The 18,622-nt window shown below is 29.1% G+C and overlaps 4 protein-coding genes across 4 annotated transcripts; all 4 read right to left on the reverse strand.

Moving 5' to 3' along the window:
• Positions 1-1,252: 1,252 nt before the first annotated feature.
• LOC145962707 (4-vinylanisole receptor-like) lies at positions 1,253-3,042 on the reverse strand. Its single transcript, XM_083083971.1, has 5 exons — positions 2,261-3,042; positions 2,000-2,099; positions 1,774-1,884; positions 1,473-1,628; positions 1,253-1,392 (listed from the first exon to the last, which is right to left on the reverse strand). The coding sequence occupies exons 1-5, from the start codon at positions 3,040-3,042 to the stop codon at positions 1,339-1,341; spliced, it is 1,203 nt and encodes a 400-aa protein (XP_082940097.1). The 3' UTR covers positions 1,253-1,338.
• Positions 3,043-4,188: 1,146 nt separating this feature from the next.
• On the reverse strand, positions 4,189-14,289 carry LOC145969645 (uncharacterized). The gene is made up of 12 exons (XM_083095789.1): positions 13,511-14,289; positions 13,199-13,298; positions 8,077-8,909; positions 7,327-7,436; positions 7,274-7,281; positions 7,069-7,213; positions 6,805-6,926; positions 6,655-6,692; positions 5,237-6,028; positions 4,808-4,907; positions 4,557-4,667; positions 4,189-4,413 (listed from the first exon to the last, which is right to left on the reverse strand). Exons 1-12 carry the CDS (start codon positions 14,287-14,289, stop codon positions 4,189-4,191), a joined length of 3,363 nt encoding a protein of 1,120 aa, XP_082951915.1.
• LOC145962619 (odorant receptor 82a-like) lies at positions 9,732-11,552 on the reverse strand. Its single transcript, XM_083083830.1, has 5 exons — positions 10,777-11,552; positions 10,408-10,507; positions 10,176-10,286; positions 9,884-10,039; positions 9,732-9,782 (listed from the first exon to the last, which is right to left on the reverse strand). The coding sequence occupies exons 1-5, from the start codon at positions 11,550-11,552 to the stop codon at positions 9,732-9,734; spliced, it is 1,194 nt and encodes a 397-aa protein (XP_082939956.1).
• Positions 14,290-15,158: 869 nt separating the features above from the next.
• On the reverse strand, positions 15,159-17,284 carry LOC145962627 (odorant receptor 4-like). The gene is made up of 5 exons (XM_083083839.1): positions 16,503-17,284; positions 16,231-16,330; positions 15,842-15,952; positions 15,443-15,598; positions 15,159-15,212 (listed from the first exon to the last, which is right to left on the reverse strand). The coding sequence occupies exons 1-5, from the start codon at positions 17,282-17,284 to the stop codon at positions 15,159-15,161; spliced, it is 1,203 nt and encodes a 400-aa protein (XP_082939965.1).
• Positions 17,285-18,622: the final 1,338 nt, after the last annotated feature.

Below are 18,622 nucleotides of genomic sequence, written 5' to 3' on the forward strand. Positions count from 1 at the left end.
AATTTTCTTTCTTTTCATATCTTGCAGTCGTAACGTTGATCAAGAAGTAACAGTTTTGATTATATTTTACAAAAATTATATATTACAAATATTATATATACCTCTTAAAAGAAATCATACTAATAAATTTTATTTTGTATAAATTTTTTAATTTTAATGCGAAAACATTAATTCACTAATCATATTTATTTATATTTATTAGTATTTAATTGCATCTTATCAATTTACAATTAACATTATGTATCTAAATTATGATTTCTTTAATTCTTAAAGCACATTTAATATAATATATACATAATTAAAAAAAATTTTGACGCATGCAGGCAACATAAATTAGAACTCGCATAAAATGTGTGGTTTTTAGATCAAAATAAAAAAACTTGGAAATTTTATGTGCTTGAATCGCATTAAGACATTTCTGCAAATCTATCATTTATTTACGATTATTATATATTTTTTTGCGATTGGTTCTTTTGTTGTGCTTACTTCATAAAAAGCTCATTACTGAAATCATATACTTTGACAGTTTAAAAAGAATTAATAATGTTATATTAATGTAAGAATTAATAATGTTATTCATTTAATAAATTTTTTCGAATACAAAAACTGCGTCATATATCGTGTGCACTTACGTGTTATAAAGATTGAAAAGCCACGTCAAACGGATAGCTAATATTGTACGTACGAAAGTTTTAAAAGGAATCGAAAGGGATCGCATGCAGATCTGTTTATGAATATGCTTTGTTAGGGAGAGAAAGTTCTCTTGTTGGAAATCACAAAAAGGTTGATGTTCTGTGAAAAAACTTGCTGATAATATCAATGTGAACGTAATGCGGTTGTTGACTTGGTAGAATATCCAATAAGACAAAACAGTTATACTTATCGCATGATTATAACTTGTGTAGTAAAAAAAAATTTCTATTGCATATGGTCATACAATCATTATGTAATTTCTCAATAAAAATATTAAAAATATTAAAATAGTACTTAATGGTCGATAAAAAGTAATAATAGATTAATGGTATGAATGCTTCGAAGATTTAAATGTTGCAAATATATAAGATGGACTTTTAAATGTAATATCTTGAAGAAAAATGAAGTTATGAAATAACTTATATATTTTTATGTTTATGAATAATATTGGAAAATCTCAATCATCTACATACGAAAAGGAGAATTATGCAATAATAATTATACAAGAATATATTTAAAATTATAAATACACAATGTGTATGTACATCGCCTCTAATTTTTATAATTTTAATTGTCGTATATATAATATAAAATATTATATTATCAAGACAGCTTAGATTGTTTCAATGATTAGAATTGAAATATTTAATCAGTAACATTTCGAAGCATATTAAAATATGTCACAGCTGTTTTAACGACCTAGAACATATATTGTATAACATATATATGTATATATAGACACACACGATAAAGTGAATTTGTTTAAACATATTTCTTACATCACCAAATGTCTTAAGTGATAGGTCCATGATCTTTCCTGCAGTGATTTTAGTAGGCAAGTTAGACATAATTATCACTAATACAATCCCGCGCGCTTTTTTATCCGGAAGACGATACCATTCAAGCTCGCAAGATGTATTAGCTACTTTTTCTGCCTATAATAGATATCATAATATTTAATTAATATAATGCAGAGCAATATATTTCATGCACTTAAGAGGGCTATTAGAAAAATTAAAATAGAAAATTAAAATTTAATAAGAAAATGATTCGATGTGAAGTTATTACAGGCGAACATACCTGAGTTGTAAGTTGTTCACCGGTATAACAAAACATAAACATATTTATTAGCATAGATGTAAGCGACATAAAATAAGAACATGTAGCTATTGTATTGCTTTTCTCCCATTCCTATAAATGATTATTTTGTTCGACCATTTCAACATTTATACAATTTTTAATTTTAATAATTACATAAAAATATTTTTGTTTTGTTATTGTGGAGAAAATAGAATAAGTTACAAACCACTATTATGCAGTACCCTAAATTGCAAACAATTATCGTACACCCCATCAATTCTATCAAACATATTTGCTGCAGAGTATGTTCTACTAATCGCAAAAAACTGAAATACATTGACATATATCGCATTGTATTTTTGTGAAATGAAAGAGTAGAATTAAATATTATATATGAAATGTGTGTGCGATATTAATTGTTGTTCAGCGATTAATCACTTTTGTAATGATATACATTTAACAATACATTTTCAGATCAAGAACTTACTTTCGTATTCTTATTTGATGCTCTACTACTTCAGCCAGTCTTCTATCCACTTCTTGTTTTTCTTGCCATTGGTCCTCGACAAGGCGTTTCATTAAGTCTATCAAGATCCTCAGCTGACCGCAGGCATGCATCACGAACACAGCTGCGAGGCCACATGCGCCCGTTGTGATTGAATAAGTAACTAAACCTGACAAGAACTGCATCGCAAAAATCATTTCATAAGTAGGACTAACTTGTGAATTGAAAGAAAAAAAGTAGCCCGGACAAGGCAAGGGCTTGATCGTAATATTCTGCGCGGTAACTATCTTTCCCTTAGCGAACGGCAAGATCGATCGGAAGGAGAGTCCGCTGCCGTACATGAAGGCTCCGCAAAGTGCAACTAAACGTCTTCCCGTTTTCGCTGATTCGATCATTGTATCCCGTGCTTCCGCGCTAGTAACAATCTTCCAATCTTCTTCAATATGCTTTAAACACTGCCTGACTTGATTCTCGCGGAATATTAAATTACCATATTTACTTGTGGCCATGAAGCAATAAAGAAGCATAGGAAAAGTTTGAATTCTGATACGTGTTCTCTTTTCGATTAACCAGAAGAAGATACCGGGAATCAGCACGCCATAAAGAAGAGTGTAAGAGGCACAAATTAATAAACATTTGAAAAGTCTTTTGCCAGTAGATCTTGCTCTGTTGGAAGACGGCCAAACCCCGAGCACGCTTAGAACGTTACGCGTTACTTGCGTGATGTATAAAATATCATCTTTATAATATTTGTTCCACGACATGTTTTGCGGATTTTGTACTTGCACAATTTTTATATCGAAAAATTATTTTTAAATGTCAACTATCGCGCAAATTATCGCAGATACTGTGAAATGTAGACGACAACTGAATTACGATTGATTGTTAAAAGAAGGGCTTACATCGAAGTAAACTCTCTACTACAAGCTGCGCTTGCGCGCTTTAAGAATTCAAATGCGAAGTAAGGAAATCAAAAGCCATAAAGTTTGCAAATGAAATGGTCTAGAGTTAAGAACTGACGTTGTATTTCTACAGGAAGATATTTTCAATTTTCATACAAACTTTAACTTTGTAACAGGAAAACAATTGCGTTCAACTTCTTTTTCTTTTACATTTTCTCTTTGCATCGTTTTATATTTAGAATTTGAGAAATTAAAACAAATAATTATTTTAATTGTATAGTATATAAAATATATCATTATTTTTAAATAACGTTTGTCATTGTTGTAATATATTTTCATGATACATATATATATAAACATTGTTTTATAAAAGAATTTAAAAATACGAAATTGTGTACGTGTGTGCAATACTTAAATAAAATAAATAGTAAACATAAGAATCAGGTAATATTTTTTCTAGATTATAAAGAAATGAAAATTTTATTTTTATATATAGCCAAGAGAAAAAGATAGATAAACAATATTTTTTCTTATATTTTTGGATGCATTTTATGATGTGCTTTTTATTTAAATGTTTTTATTGCTTTGTAAAATTAACCTTGATATATATGATAAGAAATGCAAAATGATAAGATACTTCTTTATCATTTATTACAGTAACCCTTTTTCTTAAAATTTGTTACATGCATACGTTAGTCGATTGAATTATACAAACTTCGAATATGATTCAAACGTCTGTAAATAGATTTAATATTTTATTCAAAATAAATATTTGTGAAATACAGAGTTATTAATATTGCATTATATGAATTCATAAATTACAATTCTTTTTATGTCACTACTTTTATTTAAAATATATATTTTTTATTATTACTTTATATACGCATTTACAACCAATTCTTAAGATTCATTCGATTGATCGAATAAGATTTAAATATGTCACTGTCATTTTAACGACCTAAAATATATTCCTATATTTATTGCATTTTCTATTAAAAAAATTTGTTATTAATAATAATAATCATATTCATTATACATTTTCGAAAAAAAAGTTGTGACAATGTAAGTTGTACTTACATTGCCGAACGTTTTGAGAGAAAGGTCGATAAATTTCCCTGCTTTTAAATTTAGCGGCGTGTCTGAGATACCCATGATTAAAATCAATGCTTTTGCTTTTTCATCCGGAAGACGATACCATTCTAATGTGCACACTGTTAATGCTATTTTCTTTTCCTAATTTCATTAATTAAGTATACACATTAGAAGTAAAATTGAAAAAAAATATTTTGTATATATCCCATTACGTCATCTATTAAATTTTAACTTTACAACTAATTTTTCTAACAATAACGAAATTATAATTTGAAAATAGATACCTGTTCGACGACTTGTTCGCCCATATAGCAATAGATAAATACGTTGAACAAAAACATCACTAAAGCAAAGATATATGAACATATACGTATAGCATTATGGTTTTCCCACTCCTGTAAATTGAACAAATACTTTAATATAGAAAGATCTTAGAATATAGAAGTTATTTTCTATCAAAAATTATACTAAATATAAATAAGATTTCTTAAAATTTGAAATTATATAAACGTTTATTATATATATGTTTGCGCACCAAGATAATGTAATATCCTACGAAACACATCAGTACGCTAGATCCCATAATTTCTACTAAACTTGGATATTGAGTAGCATTCTGTACCAAACGTAAAAAACTAAAATTTACGAGAAAAATGTGAATATTGTGAATATTAAACGAGAAGTGTTAATATATTTAATAATCACACACACACAAACAAATATTATATTTTACATATAAAATGTCATCATGTATCTTTATGTATATTATGTATATTAAATTATAGAATTTTCTCCCCCTCTCACTTTCCCTCTTTGTCCCTTTCTCTTTCTCTCTCCCTCTTTTCCTTGTTTTTCTCTTTCTCTTTAATGAATATATACATAGGAATATATACGTATATACATGTATATATATTAGCCAAAAATTAGTGAAAAATTATATAAATATGAGCAAAAGACAATTTACTTGCGTGTCCTGATTTGATGTTCCACGATAACAGCTAATCTTTTGTTTAAATGTTCCTTCTTGCGCTCATTTACAAAGTTACTAATTAATGTCACTAATATATCCAACTGCGAGCAAAAATGCATCACACAGAGAGTTATGAAGCCAAAAGTTGCAACCGTAACTGTGTATCTTACAATTCCCGTACAAGATTGTAGAAAAAATACGATTTCGTAAGCGGGAGAGCGCTGCACATCAAAGATAACAAAATGCGCCACGGATGGGAGAGGTCTAATTGTGGTGTTCTGAGGGGTGATGATCTTTCCACTTGACAGCGGCACGATAACTCGTATAGCTACACCGTTTAAATACACAAATATGGCGCACATTATAATTAAACGTCTACCAATTCTTGCTCTATCGATCATTAAAATGCGAGCACTCGAATTGACGACATTTCGCCAGTCTTCCTCAATTAGCTTCAAACAATTTTTAATTTCTTTCTTATAAAGCAACACATAGCCGTATTTGACAGTCGTCGCGATTGTGAATAGCATAATGCCCATAACTTTAAGTCTCAAGCGAATGTCTTTCAAGACTATGAATATGTAGATTATGGTCGGTATTATTTCAGAAAGGAGGAGAGTAAAACATGCGATGATCAACAGAACTGTCTCCATTATCTCGGGAATAAAGGAATTCGTACGCGGAAATGGCCACATACCTAGTATACGGAAGAAGAAGCGATTTATCTCGAAGGTGTACTTTATATCGCTTTCGTAATACTTGTTGGCAAACATGTTGGGATTGATTCTACAATTTATATCTAAGTAATATTTTAATTTAGTAGTGCGAGACTATATAACAATATAACATGCAACATTTCTGTAATATACAATGTTGAAATAATGCGTGTTTGTTCGCTACTGAAGTATATTCTTTGTTGAGCTGAAGTATAATTAATAGTTCGCGTGCGCTTGCGTAGAGAGACTGAATAGCTAGCAGATGATCAATGTTGCATGTATTGATACTTTTGTAGAGGCTGCACATCTATTCATAATTTTTTTATCATAACAGGGGAAAGTATTCTTGCTGGAAGTTAAACGAGGATTAATGTTGCGCAAAGAAACTTATTTGACGACAACGGTAAAACAAGATTGGCTTTTAGATTTTATATCATTTTACTATATCATTTTACTTGCATTTTACATGCAGAAGTCAAAGAATATATCGTAGTATTATTTTACTTTCTTCCTACTTGCTATTTTGTAAATGCACTTAATATTTTACAAAAAACAAATATTTTAAATAAAGAATTATTAATCGTATTGCATAAGTATTTTTTTATATTATTATGATTCTTTCATTTCAAATACAAATTTTTCATTACTACTTTATGTATGCATTTACGACTAATTCTTAAGATTCATTCGAATGATCGAAGAAGATTTAAATATGTAACTGCCATCTTAATGACCTAAAATATATTCCTATAAATTTCGCTTTATCTTTTCAAATGAATATTTTTGTTATTAATAATGATAATCATTTTTTATTTTATAAATTTTCAAAGAATAGTTGCTACTTACATTGCCGAACGTTTTGAGAGAAAGATCGATAAATTTTCCTGCTTTCAAACTTAGCGAAGTGTTTGAGATAGCCATGATTAAAATCAATGCTTTTGCTTTTTCATCCGGAAGACGATACCATTCTAATGTGCACAATCTTAATGCTATTTTCTTTTCCTAATTTTAGCAATTGTACACATCAGAAATAAAAAATTGAAAAAATTATTTTGCATACATATATTCCGTTTCGTTATGACTTAAATATCTTATGATTACTTTTTTCACTGACGACAAAACCACAATTCGAGAAAACACATACCTCTTCGACGACTTGCTCGCCCATATAGCAATAGATAAATACATTGAATAAAATCATCACTACTGCAATGATATATGTGCATAAACGTATAGCATTATGGTTTTCCCATTCCTGTAAAATGTGCAAATTCTTTAATATTACTTACGAAGCTATTTTCTATTACAAACATACTAAGTTTTCTTAAAATCATACTAAGTTTTCTTAAAATTCACTATTATATAAACGCTTGCGCACCATGATAATGTAATATCCTCCGAAGCATATCAGTATACTAGAGCCCGTAATTTCTATTAAACTTGGATATTGAGTAACATTCTGTACCAAACGTAAAAAACTAAAATTTATGAGCAAAATGTGAATATTGTTCTTAAATGAGAAGTGTCAATTATATATTTAATAATTGAACAATTTATCATATCTATCTATACATAAAATGCTATCATGTCCAGGGTTGGGAAGTAACTCGTTACTTGTAACGAAGTTACAGTTATAGTTACTTTTTTTCGGTAACTCTAACTTAACTCGTTCCTTTTTTTCAATTTGTAACTGTAACTTAACTCAGTTACATATTTTCGGTAACTAGTAACTAATTTAATAATTACTTTATATATATATATATACATATATACATATATACGATATATATATATATACGGTATATATATAATTCCGAGCACTGAACTACAAAGTAACGACTCGTTACTTTTTAAGTAACTGTAACTGTAACGCGTTACTTTTCAGAATCGGTAACTTGTAACTGTAACTAATTACATTTTTTACTAAAAAAACTGTAACTGTAACTAATTACTTTTATAAAGTAACTTTTCCAACTCTGATCATGTCTTACATTATTGAATACTCCCTCTCTTCCTCTCTATCTTTAATGAATATTATATGAATATTATTGTGAGATTTATATATATTGACAAAATCAAATTGAAAAATTATATAAATATGAGCAAAGAAGAACGTACTTCCGCGTCTTAATTTGATGTTCCACGATAACAGCCAACCTCTTTCTTAAATGTTCCTCTTGGCGTTCATTTACAAAGTTATTTATTAATGTCACTAATATATCCAACTGCGCACAAAAATGCATCACACAGAGAGTTATGAAACCAAAAGTTGCAACTGTAACTGTATATTTTATAACTCCCGTAAAGGATTGTAGAAAAAATACGATTTCATAAGCCGGACTGCGTTGCACATCAAAGATAACAAAATGTGCTACGGATGGGAGAGGTCTGATTGTGATATTCTGAGGGGTGATGATCTTTCCACTTGATAGCGGCATAATAATTCGCATAGCTACGCCGTTTAAATACACGAATACGGCGCACATTATAATTAAACGTCTACCAATTTTTACTCTATCGATCATTAAATTGCGAGCACATGAGTTGACGACATTTCGCCAATCCTCATCAACTAGCTTCAAACAATTTTTGATTTGATTCTTATAAAACAACACATATGCGTACTTGATAGTAGTTATTATAGTGAATAACACACTACCTATAACTTTAAGTCTCAAACGAATGTCTTTCAAGACTATGAATACGTAAATCATGGTCGGCACTAATTCAGAAAGGAGAAGAGTAAAGCACGCGATGACCAACAAAACTGTCTCCGTTATATCGGAAAGAAAAGAATTCATGCGCGGAAATGGCCACATACCTATTAGACGGAAGAAGAAGCGATTTATTTCGAAGGTATACTTTATATCGCTTTCGTAATATTTGTTGGCAAACATGTTAAGATTGATTCTACAATTTATATCTAAATAATATCTCACAATTTTGTAGCACTAAATTATAACTACATATATTATATAACACGTAACATTTTTGTAATACACAATGTTGAAACAATGCACGTCTGTTCGCCACTGACCATAGCACATCCTTTATTGGACAAAAGCATAATTTATAGTTTGCGTGCGCCTGCGTAGAGTGACTGAAAAGCCACGTCAAACAGATGGTAAACATTGCATGTGGTGAAACTTTCGTTGCATGCAGATCTATTCATTATTTTTTTTTATCGTAGGGGGAGAAAGTATTCCTGCTGGCAGTCAAAAGAGAATTAATGTTGTGCAAAGAAACTTATTTAATGATAATGGTAAGATGAGATTGTTGACTTTTAATTCCACATATCCAACTTTACTCTTGCATGTGTGGAAGTCTAAGTATTCATATGTATAAGACAGTATGATTTTAATATATTTTTTGATAATATAAAATTATTTCTCTCTCTCTTTTTCTCTTCTTCGCTTCCCCTTTCTCTCTGTATTTTTTAAAATTCTTATGCTTTACTATTTATTTTATAGTTATTTTATATCTCTATTTTTGGTAAGAAACGCAAAATGGATATATTTCTACATTATTAATTGGAGTAAGCAACAAAAGGACTTAACTCTTAGAAATTTATTACATGCAAACATTTGTCGATTGAATTATATATTGAGCTACAAATCAATTCGAATGTAAATGCACTTAATAGTTTATAAAAAACAGATATTTGAAATAAAGAGTTAATCGCATTATGTGATTTTTTTATACTATTATTTTTATTTAGAATACAAATTTTTCATTACTACTTTATGTGTGCATTTACGATTAATTTTTAATATTCATTCGAATGATCGAAGAAGATTTAAATATGTAACTGCCATCTTAACAACCTAAAATATATTTTTACAAATTTACCGTTTTTCTCTTTCAAATCAGTATTTTGGTTATTAATAATGATAATCGTATTTATTTTAAAAGGACAATTACTTACATTGCCCAATGTTTTGAAAGAAAGATCAATAAATTTCCCTGCTTTTAGATTTAACGAAGTATCTGAGATAGCCATGATTAAAAGCAATGCTTTTACTTTTTTATCCGGAAGACGATACCATTCTAATGTACACAATGTTGATGTTATTTTCCTTTCCTAATTTTATTAATTAATTATACGCATCAGAAATATAATTGGAAAAAATCGCACATATTCCGTTTAGTTATCTGTTAAATTATTTTTATGATTACTTTTTTTAACAATAACGAAACTACAATTTAAAAACACATACCTGTTCGACGACTTGCTCGCCCATGTAGCAATAAATAAATACGTTGAATAAAAGCATCACTAATCCAATGATATATGAGCAAAGACGTATAGTATTATGATTTTCCCACTCCTGTAAATTAGGTAAACGGTTTAATATTTTTAAGAATATTATGAAGCTGTTTTCTATCGAAGATCGTGTACCATATCGTTTAAATTCTCTATAATTAGATATTATATAAATGTTTGTGTACCATGATAGTATAATATCCTCCAAAGCATATCAATATGCTAGAACTCATAATTTCTACTAAACTCGGATATTGAGTAGCATTCTGCACCAAACGTAAAAAACTAAAATTTACGAGATAAAGTGTGAATATCGTTCTTAAAGGAAAAGTGTCAATCATGTACGTTTAATTATCAAACAATTTTTATCATATCTATTTTATACATAAAATGTTAATTATCACGTATTAAATTATAAATAGAATATTCCCTTCCTTCCTCCCCTTTCTCTCTCTCCCTCTCTCTCTTTTTCTTTCTCTCTCTCTCTAATAAATTTTATATATATTAACAAAATCACTGAAAAATTATATGAGTATGAGCAAACAAGGACTTACTTTCGTGTCTTGATATGATATTCCACGATAATAGCCAACCTCTTGTCTAAATGTTTTTCTTTACGCTCCTTTTCAAAGTTATTAATTAATGTCACTAATATATCCAGCTGCGAGCAAAAATGCATCACACAAAGAGTTACGAAACCGAAAGTTGCCACTGTAACTGTGTATCTTATAACTCCCGTAAAAGATTGTAATAAAAATACGATTTCGTAGGCAGGACTGCGCTGCACATCAAAGATAATAAAATGCGCCGGGGATGGCAGAGGTCTAATTGTAATATTCTGAGGGGTCACGATCTTTCCAGTTGACAACGGCATGATAATTCGTATACCTACACCGTTTAAATACACAAATATGGCGCACATTATAATTAAACGTCTACCAATTCTTACTCTATCGATCATTGAGTTGCGAGCACACGAGTTGACATTCCGCCAGTCCTCATCAACTAACTTCAAACAATTTTTTATTTCATTCTTGTAAAGCAATACATAGCTATATTTGATAGTCGTTGCTATCGTGAACAACATACTGCCTATAACTTTAAGTCTCAAACGAATATCTTTTAAAACTACGAATATGTAGATCAAAGTCGATGCTATTTCAGAAAGGAGGAGAGTAAAGCACGCGATGGTCAACATCACTGTCTCCATTATCTCGGGAATAAAAGAATTCCTACGCGGAAATGGCCATATACCTAGTAAACGGAAGAAGAAGCGATTTATCTCGAAGGTGTATTTTATATCGCTTTCGTAATACTTGTTGGCAAACATATTGGGATTGATTCTACAATTTATATCTAAATAATATCTCACAATTTTGCAGTACAAGATTATAACTACATATATTATATAACACGCAACATTTCTGTAATATACATTGCTGAAACAATGCGTGTCTGTTTACCACTGATCGCAGCTTATCCTTTAGACATAAAAGCATAGTTTATAATTTGCGTGCGCCTGCGTAGAAAGATTGAAAAGTCACGTCAAGCAGAGGGTTAATATTTCATGTGCTGAAACTTTCGTTGCATGCAGATCTATTCATTATTTTTTTATCGTAGAGGGAGAACGTATTCCTGCTAGCAGTCAAAAGAGAATTAATGTGCAAAGAAACTTATTTGATGATAACGATAAGATGAGGTTGTTGACTTTTAATATTCCACATATTCAATTTTACTTGCATATTGTGTGTAGAAGTCAATGAATATATACATATACATATACATATATATATATATATATATATATATATATATATATATATATATATGTGTATAAGACAGTAACATTTTAATATATTTTTTGATAATGTAAAATTATCTCTCTCTTTCTCTTTCTTTCTCTCTCTTCTTCTTTACTTATTTTTTAAAATTCTTATGCTTTGCTATTTATTTTATAGTTACTTTACATCTATATTTCTATTTTTGATAAGAAACGTAAAATGGATATACTTCTATATTATTGATAAGAATAAGTAACAAAAGAAATGTTTAATTCCTGGAGGTTTGTTATATGCAAATATTTGTCAATTGAATTATATATTGAATTTTGAATTGATTCGAACGTCTGTAAATGCACTATTATAATATTTTATAATCAATAGATATTTGAAATAAAGAATCATTAATCGCATTATACAGGTACTCTTTTTATGTCTTTTTACTATTTTTATTTAGAATACAAATTTTTCATTACTACTTTATGTGTGCATTTACGATTAATTTTTAATATTCATTCGAATGATCGAAGAAGATTTAAATATGTAACTGCCATCTTAAAGACCTAAAATATATTCTTATAAATTTATCGCTCTTTTCTTTTCAAATGAATATTTTTGTTATTAATAATGATAATCATATTTATTTTAAAAAGACAGTTACTTACGTTACTTAACGTTTTGAAAGAAAGATCGATAAATTTCCCAGCTTTTAGATTTAACGAAGTGTCTGAGATAGCCATAATTAAAATCAATGCTTTTGCTTTCTTATTCGGAAGACGATACCATTCTAATGTGCACAATGTTGATACTATTTTCTTTTCCTAATTTCATTAATTAGTTATATGCATCAGAAAATATAAAATTGAAAAAGATTATTTTGCATATATTCCATTTAGTTATCTGTTAAATATTTCATGACTATTTTTTTTCACAATAACGAAACTATAATTTAAAAACATATACCTGTTCGATGACTTGCTCGCCCATATAACAGTAAATAAATACATTGAAAAAAAGCATGACTAATCCAATGGTATATGAGCAAAGACGTATAATATTATGGTCTTTCCAATCCTGTAAATTATGCAAATGCTTTAATATTTCTTAGAATATTACGAAGTTGTTTTCTATCGCAGATCGTACCAGATTGTCTAAATTCTCTTAAAATTCGATATTATATAAATGTTTGTGTATGTACCATGATAGTATAATATCCTCCAAAGCATATCAATATGCTAGAACTCACAATTTCTACCAAACTTGGATATTGAGCAGCATTCTGCACCAAACGTAAAAAACTAAAATTTACGAGAAATAGTGTCAATCATGTATGTTTAATAATCAAACAATTTTTATCATATCTATCTATTTTACACCTAAAATATTATCATGTATTAAATTATAGAATTTTCCCTTCCTCCCTTCTCCCCTTCCTCTCTTTCCAATGAAATTTCTATATATTAACAAAATCACTGAAAAATTATATAAGTATGAGCAAACAAGAACTTACTTTCGTGTCTTGATATGATATTCCACGATAATAGCCAGCCTTTTGTTTAAATGTTCTTTTTGGCGCTCATTCCCAAAGTTATTTATTAATGTTACTAATATATCCAGCTGCGCGCAAAAATGCATTGCACAGAGAGTTATGAAACCGAAAGCTGCCACTATAATTGTGTACCTTATAACTCCCGTAAAAGATTGTAATAAAAATAAGATTTCGTAGGCAGGACTGCGCTGCACATCAAAGATAATAAAATGCGCCGCGGATGGCAGAGGTCTAATTGTAATATTCTGAGGAGTGATGATCTTTCCACTTGACAGCGGCATGACAATTCGTACAGCTATGCCGCTTAAATAGACAAATACGGCGCACATTATAACTAAACGTCTACCAATTCTTACTCTATCTATCATTGAGATGCGATCACTTGAGTTGACGACATTTCGCCAGTCCTCATCAACTAGCTTCAAACAATTTTTTATTTCATTCTTGTAAAGCAATACATAGCCGTACTTGATAGTCGATGCTATCGTGAACAGCATACTGCCCACAAGTTTCATTCTCAAGCGAATATCTTTCAAGACTATGAATATGTAGAGCAAAGTCGATGCTATTTCAGAAAGGAGGAGAGTAAAACACGCGATGGTCAACAAGGCTGTCTCCACTATCCCAGGAAGAAAACTATTCGTGCGCGGAAATGGCCATATACCTAGTAAACGGAAGAAGAAGCGATTTATCTCGAAGGTGTATTTTATATCGCTTTCGTAATATTTGTTGGCAAACATGTTGGGATTGATTCTACAATTTATATCTAAATAATATCTCACAATTTTGCAGCACAATATTATAACTACATCTATTATATAACACGCAATATTTCTGTAATATACAATGCTGAAACAATGCGTGTCTGTTCACCACTGATCGCAGCCTACCCTTTGTTAGACGAAAACATAGTTTATAATTCGCGTGCGCTTGCGTAGAGAGATTGAAAAGCCACGTCAAGCAGAGGGTTAACATTACATGTATTAAAACTTTCGTAGGAATTGTATGCAGATCTATTTATTATTCTTTTATCGTAGGGGGAAAAGTATACCTGTTGAAAGTCAAAATAGGATGTTATGCAAAGAAACTTATTTGATGATAGCAGTAAAATAAGGTGGTTGACTTCTAGTATTTTACTATACCTGTCATTTTACTTGCATATATGTGCAGAAATCAAAGAGTATGTATAGCATAGTACTATATTAATATATTTTCTGTTAATGTAAAATTATATTTCTGTTTATTTTTTAAAATTCTTATACTTTATTATATATTTTATATAATAAGAAAGAAATGTAGAATATTTGTGGAAAAATATAAAATAATAATTGCATATTCTTCATAAAACTGATGATTTTTCAATAAAAATTTAATCTCTCTCTCTCTCTCTCTGTCTGATTTTGCAAAACAAAAATACACCCTCTGCATGCGCAGTTATTTATCAAAGAGATATATTTAAGAGGCGAGAATAAATATATCACGTATATACTGACATCCTACAGAAAACTTTTGTGTAAAACTTTTGACGTATCTATACCATGAAAGTATACAACAATGGTTTTATTATTATATTTTGACCAGATAATTTTGATGATTAGAACAAAAATATTCAATCAACTACATTTCGAAGCATATTAAAATATGTCACAGATGTTTTTATAACCTAAAACAAAATCGACCAGACCAGTCGCATTAATAGGACCCTAAGAATAAATGCAATTATAATATATAATAGATATGTAATATATAAAATAATAAATTTTAATGTAGTGTACATATATATATATATATATATATTTATATAATAATAATAAATTTTTTGTGCATGTATACATATACACATACACATTGTGATTATACGATATAAATTTAAATATATAAATATTTTCTTACATCACCATATGTTTTAAATGATAAGTCCATAATTTTTCCAGCGGTGACTTTAGTTGGTAAATTAGATATGATCATCACTAGTACAATTCCACGCGCACTCTTGTCCGGAAGGCGATACCATTCAAGTTCGCACGACGCGCTAGCTACCTTCTCCGCCTATTAAGTATTATTACACATTCGTAACAACATTTCACGAATTTAAACATATTATTAATATACGAAATGTTTCCAAAATTCAAATAAAAATTATTTTTGTTGCTTTTGCATATATAAACACAGACACAAATAAAAGAATTAATCATATTAAACAATAAAATATTGATATCATTATATATATATATGCGTGATTATATATATATAATAGAATCGTAAAAAAGATTTGATGTGGCGAACACATACCTGAGCGGTAAGCTGTTCACCTGTATAACAAAACAGAAACATATTTATCATCATACATGTAAGCGACAAGAAATAAGAACATGTAGCTATTGTATTGCTTTTTTCCCATTCCTATAAAGATGATATTTTAAATGTAAGTGCTTTTTATATAAATATAGAAAGACATGAAAATTATCACTATCAATTTTCATTTACATTAGAATCATAAGGCATTTGAATTGTCTGAATTCATTTACAATTTTAAAATCTTTTAAATATTAAATATTAAATATTAAATATTATTATTGAATATTAAAAAAATAATATTTTTATTTTATTATTATAAAATTATTAAGATACATTTTAGTGAAACATTTAAAATAATACAAGGTTAATAAAAAATCACAAACCACTATTACACAATATCCAAAAATGCATACAATTGTTGTACACCCCATTAATTCTATTAAACATATTTGTTGCATTGTATGTTCCACTAATTGCAAAAAACTGAAATGTATTGATGTTATCAAATCGATCATTTTTACTTTTAAACTGTATTAAGAACTATTATTCATGCGTGGAAGGCAAATCAAATTTGTTGAAAAATTAAAATATACAATTATATTTTTTTGTAGTTATAATATATAGTTTTTATATATAAAAATTACCAATGACTCACTATCGTATTCTTATTTGATGTTCCACTACAGCGGCTAGTTTTTTATTTGCCTCTTCTCTTTCTTGCCACTGGTCTTCAACGAGATGTTTCATTAGCTCTATCAAAATTTTCAACTGACCACAGGCATGCATCACGAATATGGCAGCAAGTCCACATACACCCGTTGTGATCGAGAAGGTAACTAAACCCGATAAGAACTGTATCGCGAAAATCATCTCATAACTAGGACTCGCTTGTGAATTGAAGGAGAAAAAATATCCTGGACATGGTAAAGGTCTAATAGTGATATTTTGCGCGTTAATTATTTTTCCCTTTGCAAATGGTAAAATTAATCGGAAGGAGAGTCCGCTGCTATACATAAAGGCTCCGCAAAGTGCAACTAGGCGTCTTCCGGTTTTCGCGGATTCAATCATCATGTTTCGTGCGTTCATATTGGTAACATTTCTCCAATCTTCTTCGATGTGTTTCAAACAGCGTTTGATTTGTCCCTTGCGCAATATTAAATTAGCGTATTTACCTATGGCCATGATGCCGAAAAGAAGTAGAGGAAATACCTGAATTTTGACATGTGTTCTCTTTTCAAAGAACCAAAAAAGAAAACCGGGAATCAGAACGGAATAGAGAAGAGCGTAAGATATACAGATTAATAGAAACTTGTGAATTCTTTCCATGGTAGTTTTTTTTCCGCTCAAAGACGGCCAAACTCCAAGTGCGCTTAAAATGTTACGCGTTAATTGCGTGATAAATATAATATCATCTTGATAATGTTCGTTACATGGCATTTTTTTTAAATTTTAGAAAAACGTTTGAAGGTTTGCAATTTTTTTCTCTAGAAAATTACTCTTGAACTTCTATCACATCAGAACTTACTATCGTTTATATGAAACTTAAACGCGAGTTGAATCACGACTGTCAGCAGCAAAAAAAGCAGTCGATGAAGTAAATTCTCTATCCGCTTACGCTTGCGCGCTTTAAAAATTTAAATAATTGCGTGAGAAAGATGTTTTAAAAGCAGAAAAGTTTCCAAGTCAACTTGCTCACCGAGAGTTCAAATTACTTTTCACAAATAGATTTTTATTCAACGTACATCTCTTCTTCAACTAGAAATATGGCTTTAAAACTTTATTCTTTCCTGTATTAAACTCACGATTATATTTATCGAACATTAACCGCTAAAAATAATTCTGTTCATTTTTTATAGTGCTTTGATTTCACATGTAAAAGACAACGTATAACGCTATATATATATATATATATATATATATATATATATATATATATATATAATGCAATAAATGTCAAATTGTACTTATATTGTTGGTTATTTTTTAATTATTTTATATTATTAAAAAGAAAGTAGTAATAATTATGTAATTTAAATAACTAACACACAATATTGGATTAGTTTCTAAAAAAATGTATAATGTATCTGTTATATATTTTAGAAAACTTTCTGCATGCACTCTTCTATAGAAGAAATAAATTTATATCGAAATATCGCGCGTATATATGTACATTATACACAAAACTTTTGTACTTGACACATTTATATCATAAGGTTACACAATAATGTTGCAGTAACGGTAAATCCACGTCAAGCAGAAGGTTAACGTTGCATGTATTGAAACTTTCGTAGGGATTGTGTGTGGTTGCAGATCTAGTTATTATTCTTTTATCGTAAAGGGAAAAGTATTCCTGCTGAAAGTCAAAATAGGATGTTGTGCAAAGAAACCTATTTGATGATAGCAGTATAATAAGGTGGTTGACTTCTAGTATTTTACTATACCTATCATTTTACTTGCATATATGTGCAGAAATCAAAGAGTATGTACAGCATAGTACTATATTAATATATTTTTTGTTAATATAAAATTATATTTCTGTTTATTTTTTTAAATTCTTATACTTTATTATATATTTTATATAATAAGAAAGAAATGTAGAATATTTGTGGAAAAATATAAAATAATAATTGCATATTCTTCATAAAACTGATGATTTTTCAATAAAAATTTAATCTCTCTCTCTCTCTCTGTCTGATTTTGCAAAACAAAAATACACCCTCTGCATGCGCAGTTATTTATCAAAGAGATATATTTAAGAGGCGAGAATAAATATAT

Source organism: Camponotus vicinus, unplaced genomic scaffold (assembly GCF_025532165.1).
Source record: "Camponotus vicinus isolate PSW18456_S1 unplaced genomic scaffold, iyCamVici1.0 SCAF_1, whole genome shotgun sequence".
NCBI classification, from domain to species: domain Eukaryota; kingdom Metazoa; phylum Arthropoda; class Insecta; order Hymenoptera; family Formicidae; genus Camponotus; species Camponotus vicinus.

Bases quoted from the DNA above. Each gene is read 5' to 3' on its own strand.
- LOC145962707 (XM_083083971.1), bottom strand. From the start codon at position 3,042: ATGTCGTGGAACAAATATTATAAAGATGATATTTTATACATCACGCAA. The intron at 2,100-2,260 runs GTAAGTTCTTGA...AATGTATTTCAG, and splicing joins CATCAAATAAGAATACGAAA to TTTTTTGCGATTAGTAGAAC. The intron at 1,393-1,472 runs GTAAGAAATATG...TATATGTTCTAG, and splicing joins CACTTAAGACATTTGGTGAT to GTCGTTAAAACAGCTGTGAC.
- LOC145962627 (XM_083083839.1), bottom strand. From the start codon at position 17,284: ATGCCATGTAACGAACATTATCAAGATGATATTATATTTATCACGCAA. The intron at 16,331-16,502 runs GTGAGTCATTGG...AATACATTTCAG, and splicing joins CATCAAATAAGAATACGATA to TTTTTTGCAATTAGTGGAAC. The intron at 15,213-15,442 runs GTAAGAAAATAT...ATTTTGTTTTAG, and splicing joins CATTTAAAACATATGGTGAT to GTTATAAAAACATCTGTGAC.
- LOC145969645 (XM_083095789.1), bottom strand. From the start codon at position 14,289: ATGTTTGCCAACAAATATTACGAAAGCGATATAAAATACACCTTCGAG. The intron at 4,908-5,236 runs GTAAATTGTCTT...CGTAAATTTTAG, and splicing joins CATCAAATCAGGACACGCAA to TTTTTTACGTTTGGTACAGA. The intron at 4,414-4,556 runs GTATCTATTTTC...TAATGAAATTAG, and splicing joins GCGAACAAGTCGTCGAACAG to GAAAAGAAAATAGCATTAAC.
- LOC145962619 (XM_083083830.1), bottom strand. From the start codon at position 11,552: ATGTTTGCCAACAAGTATTACGAAAGCGATATAAAATACACCTTCGAG. The intron at 10,508-10,776 runs GTAAGTCCTTGT...CGTAAATTTTAG, and splicing joins TATCATATCAAGACACGAAA to TTTTTTACGTTTGGTGCAGA. The intron at 10,040-10,175 runs GTATGTGTTTTT...TAATAAAATTAG, and splicing joins GCGAGCAAGTCGTCGAACAG to GAAAGGAAAATAACATCAAC.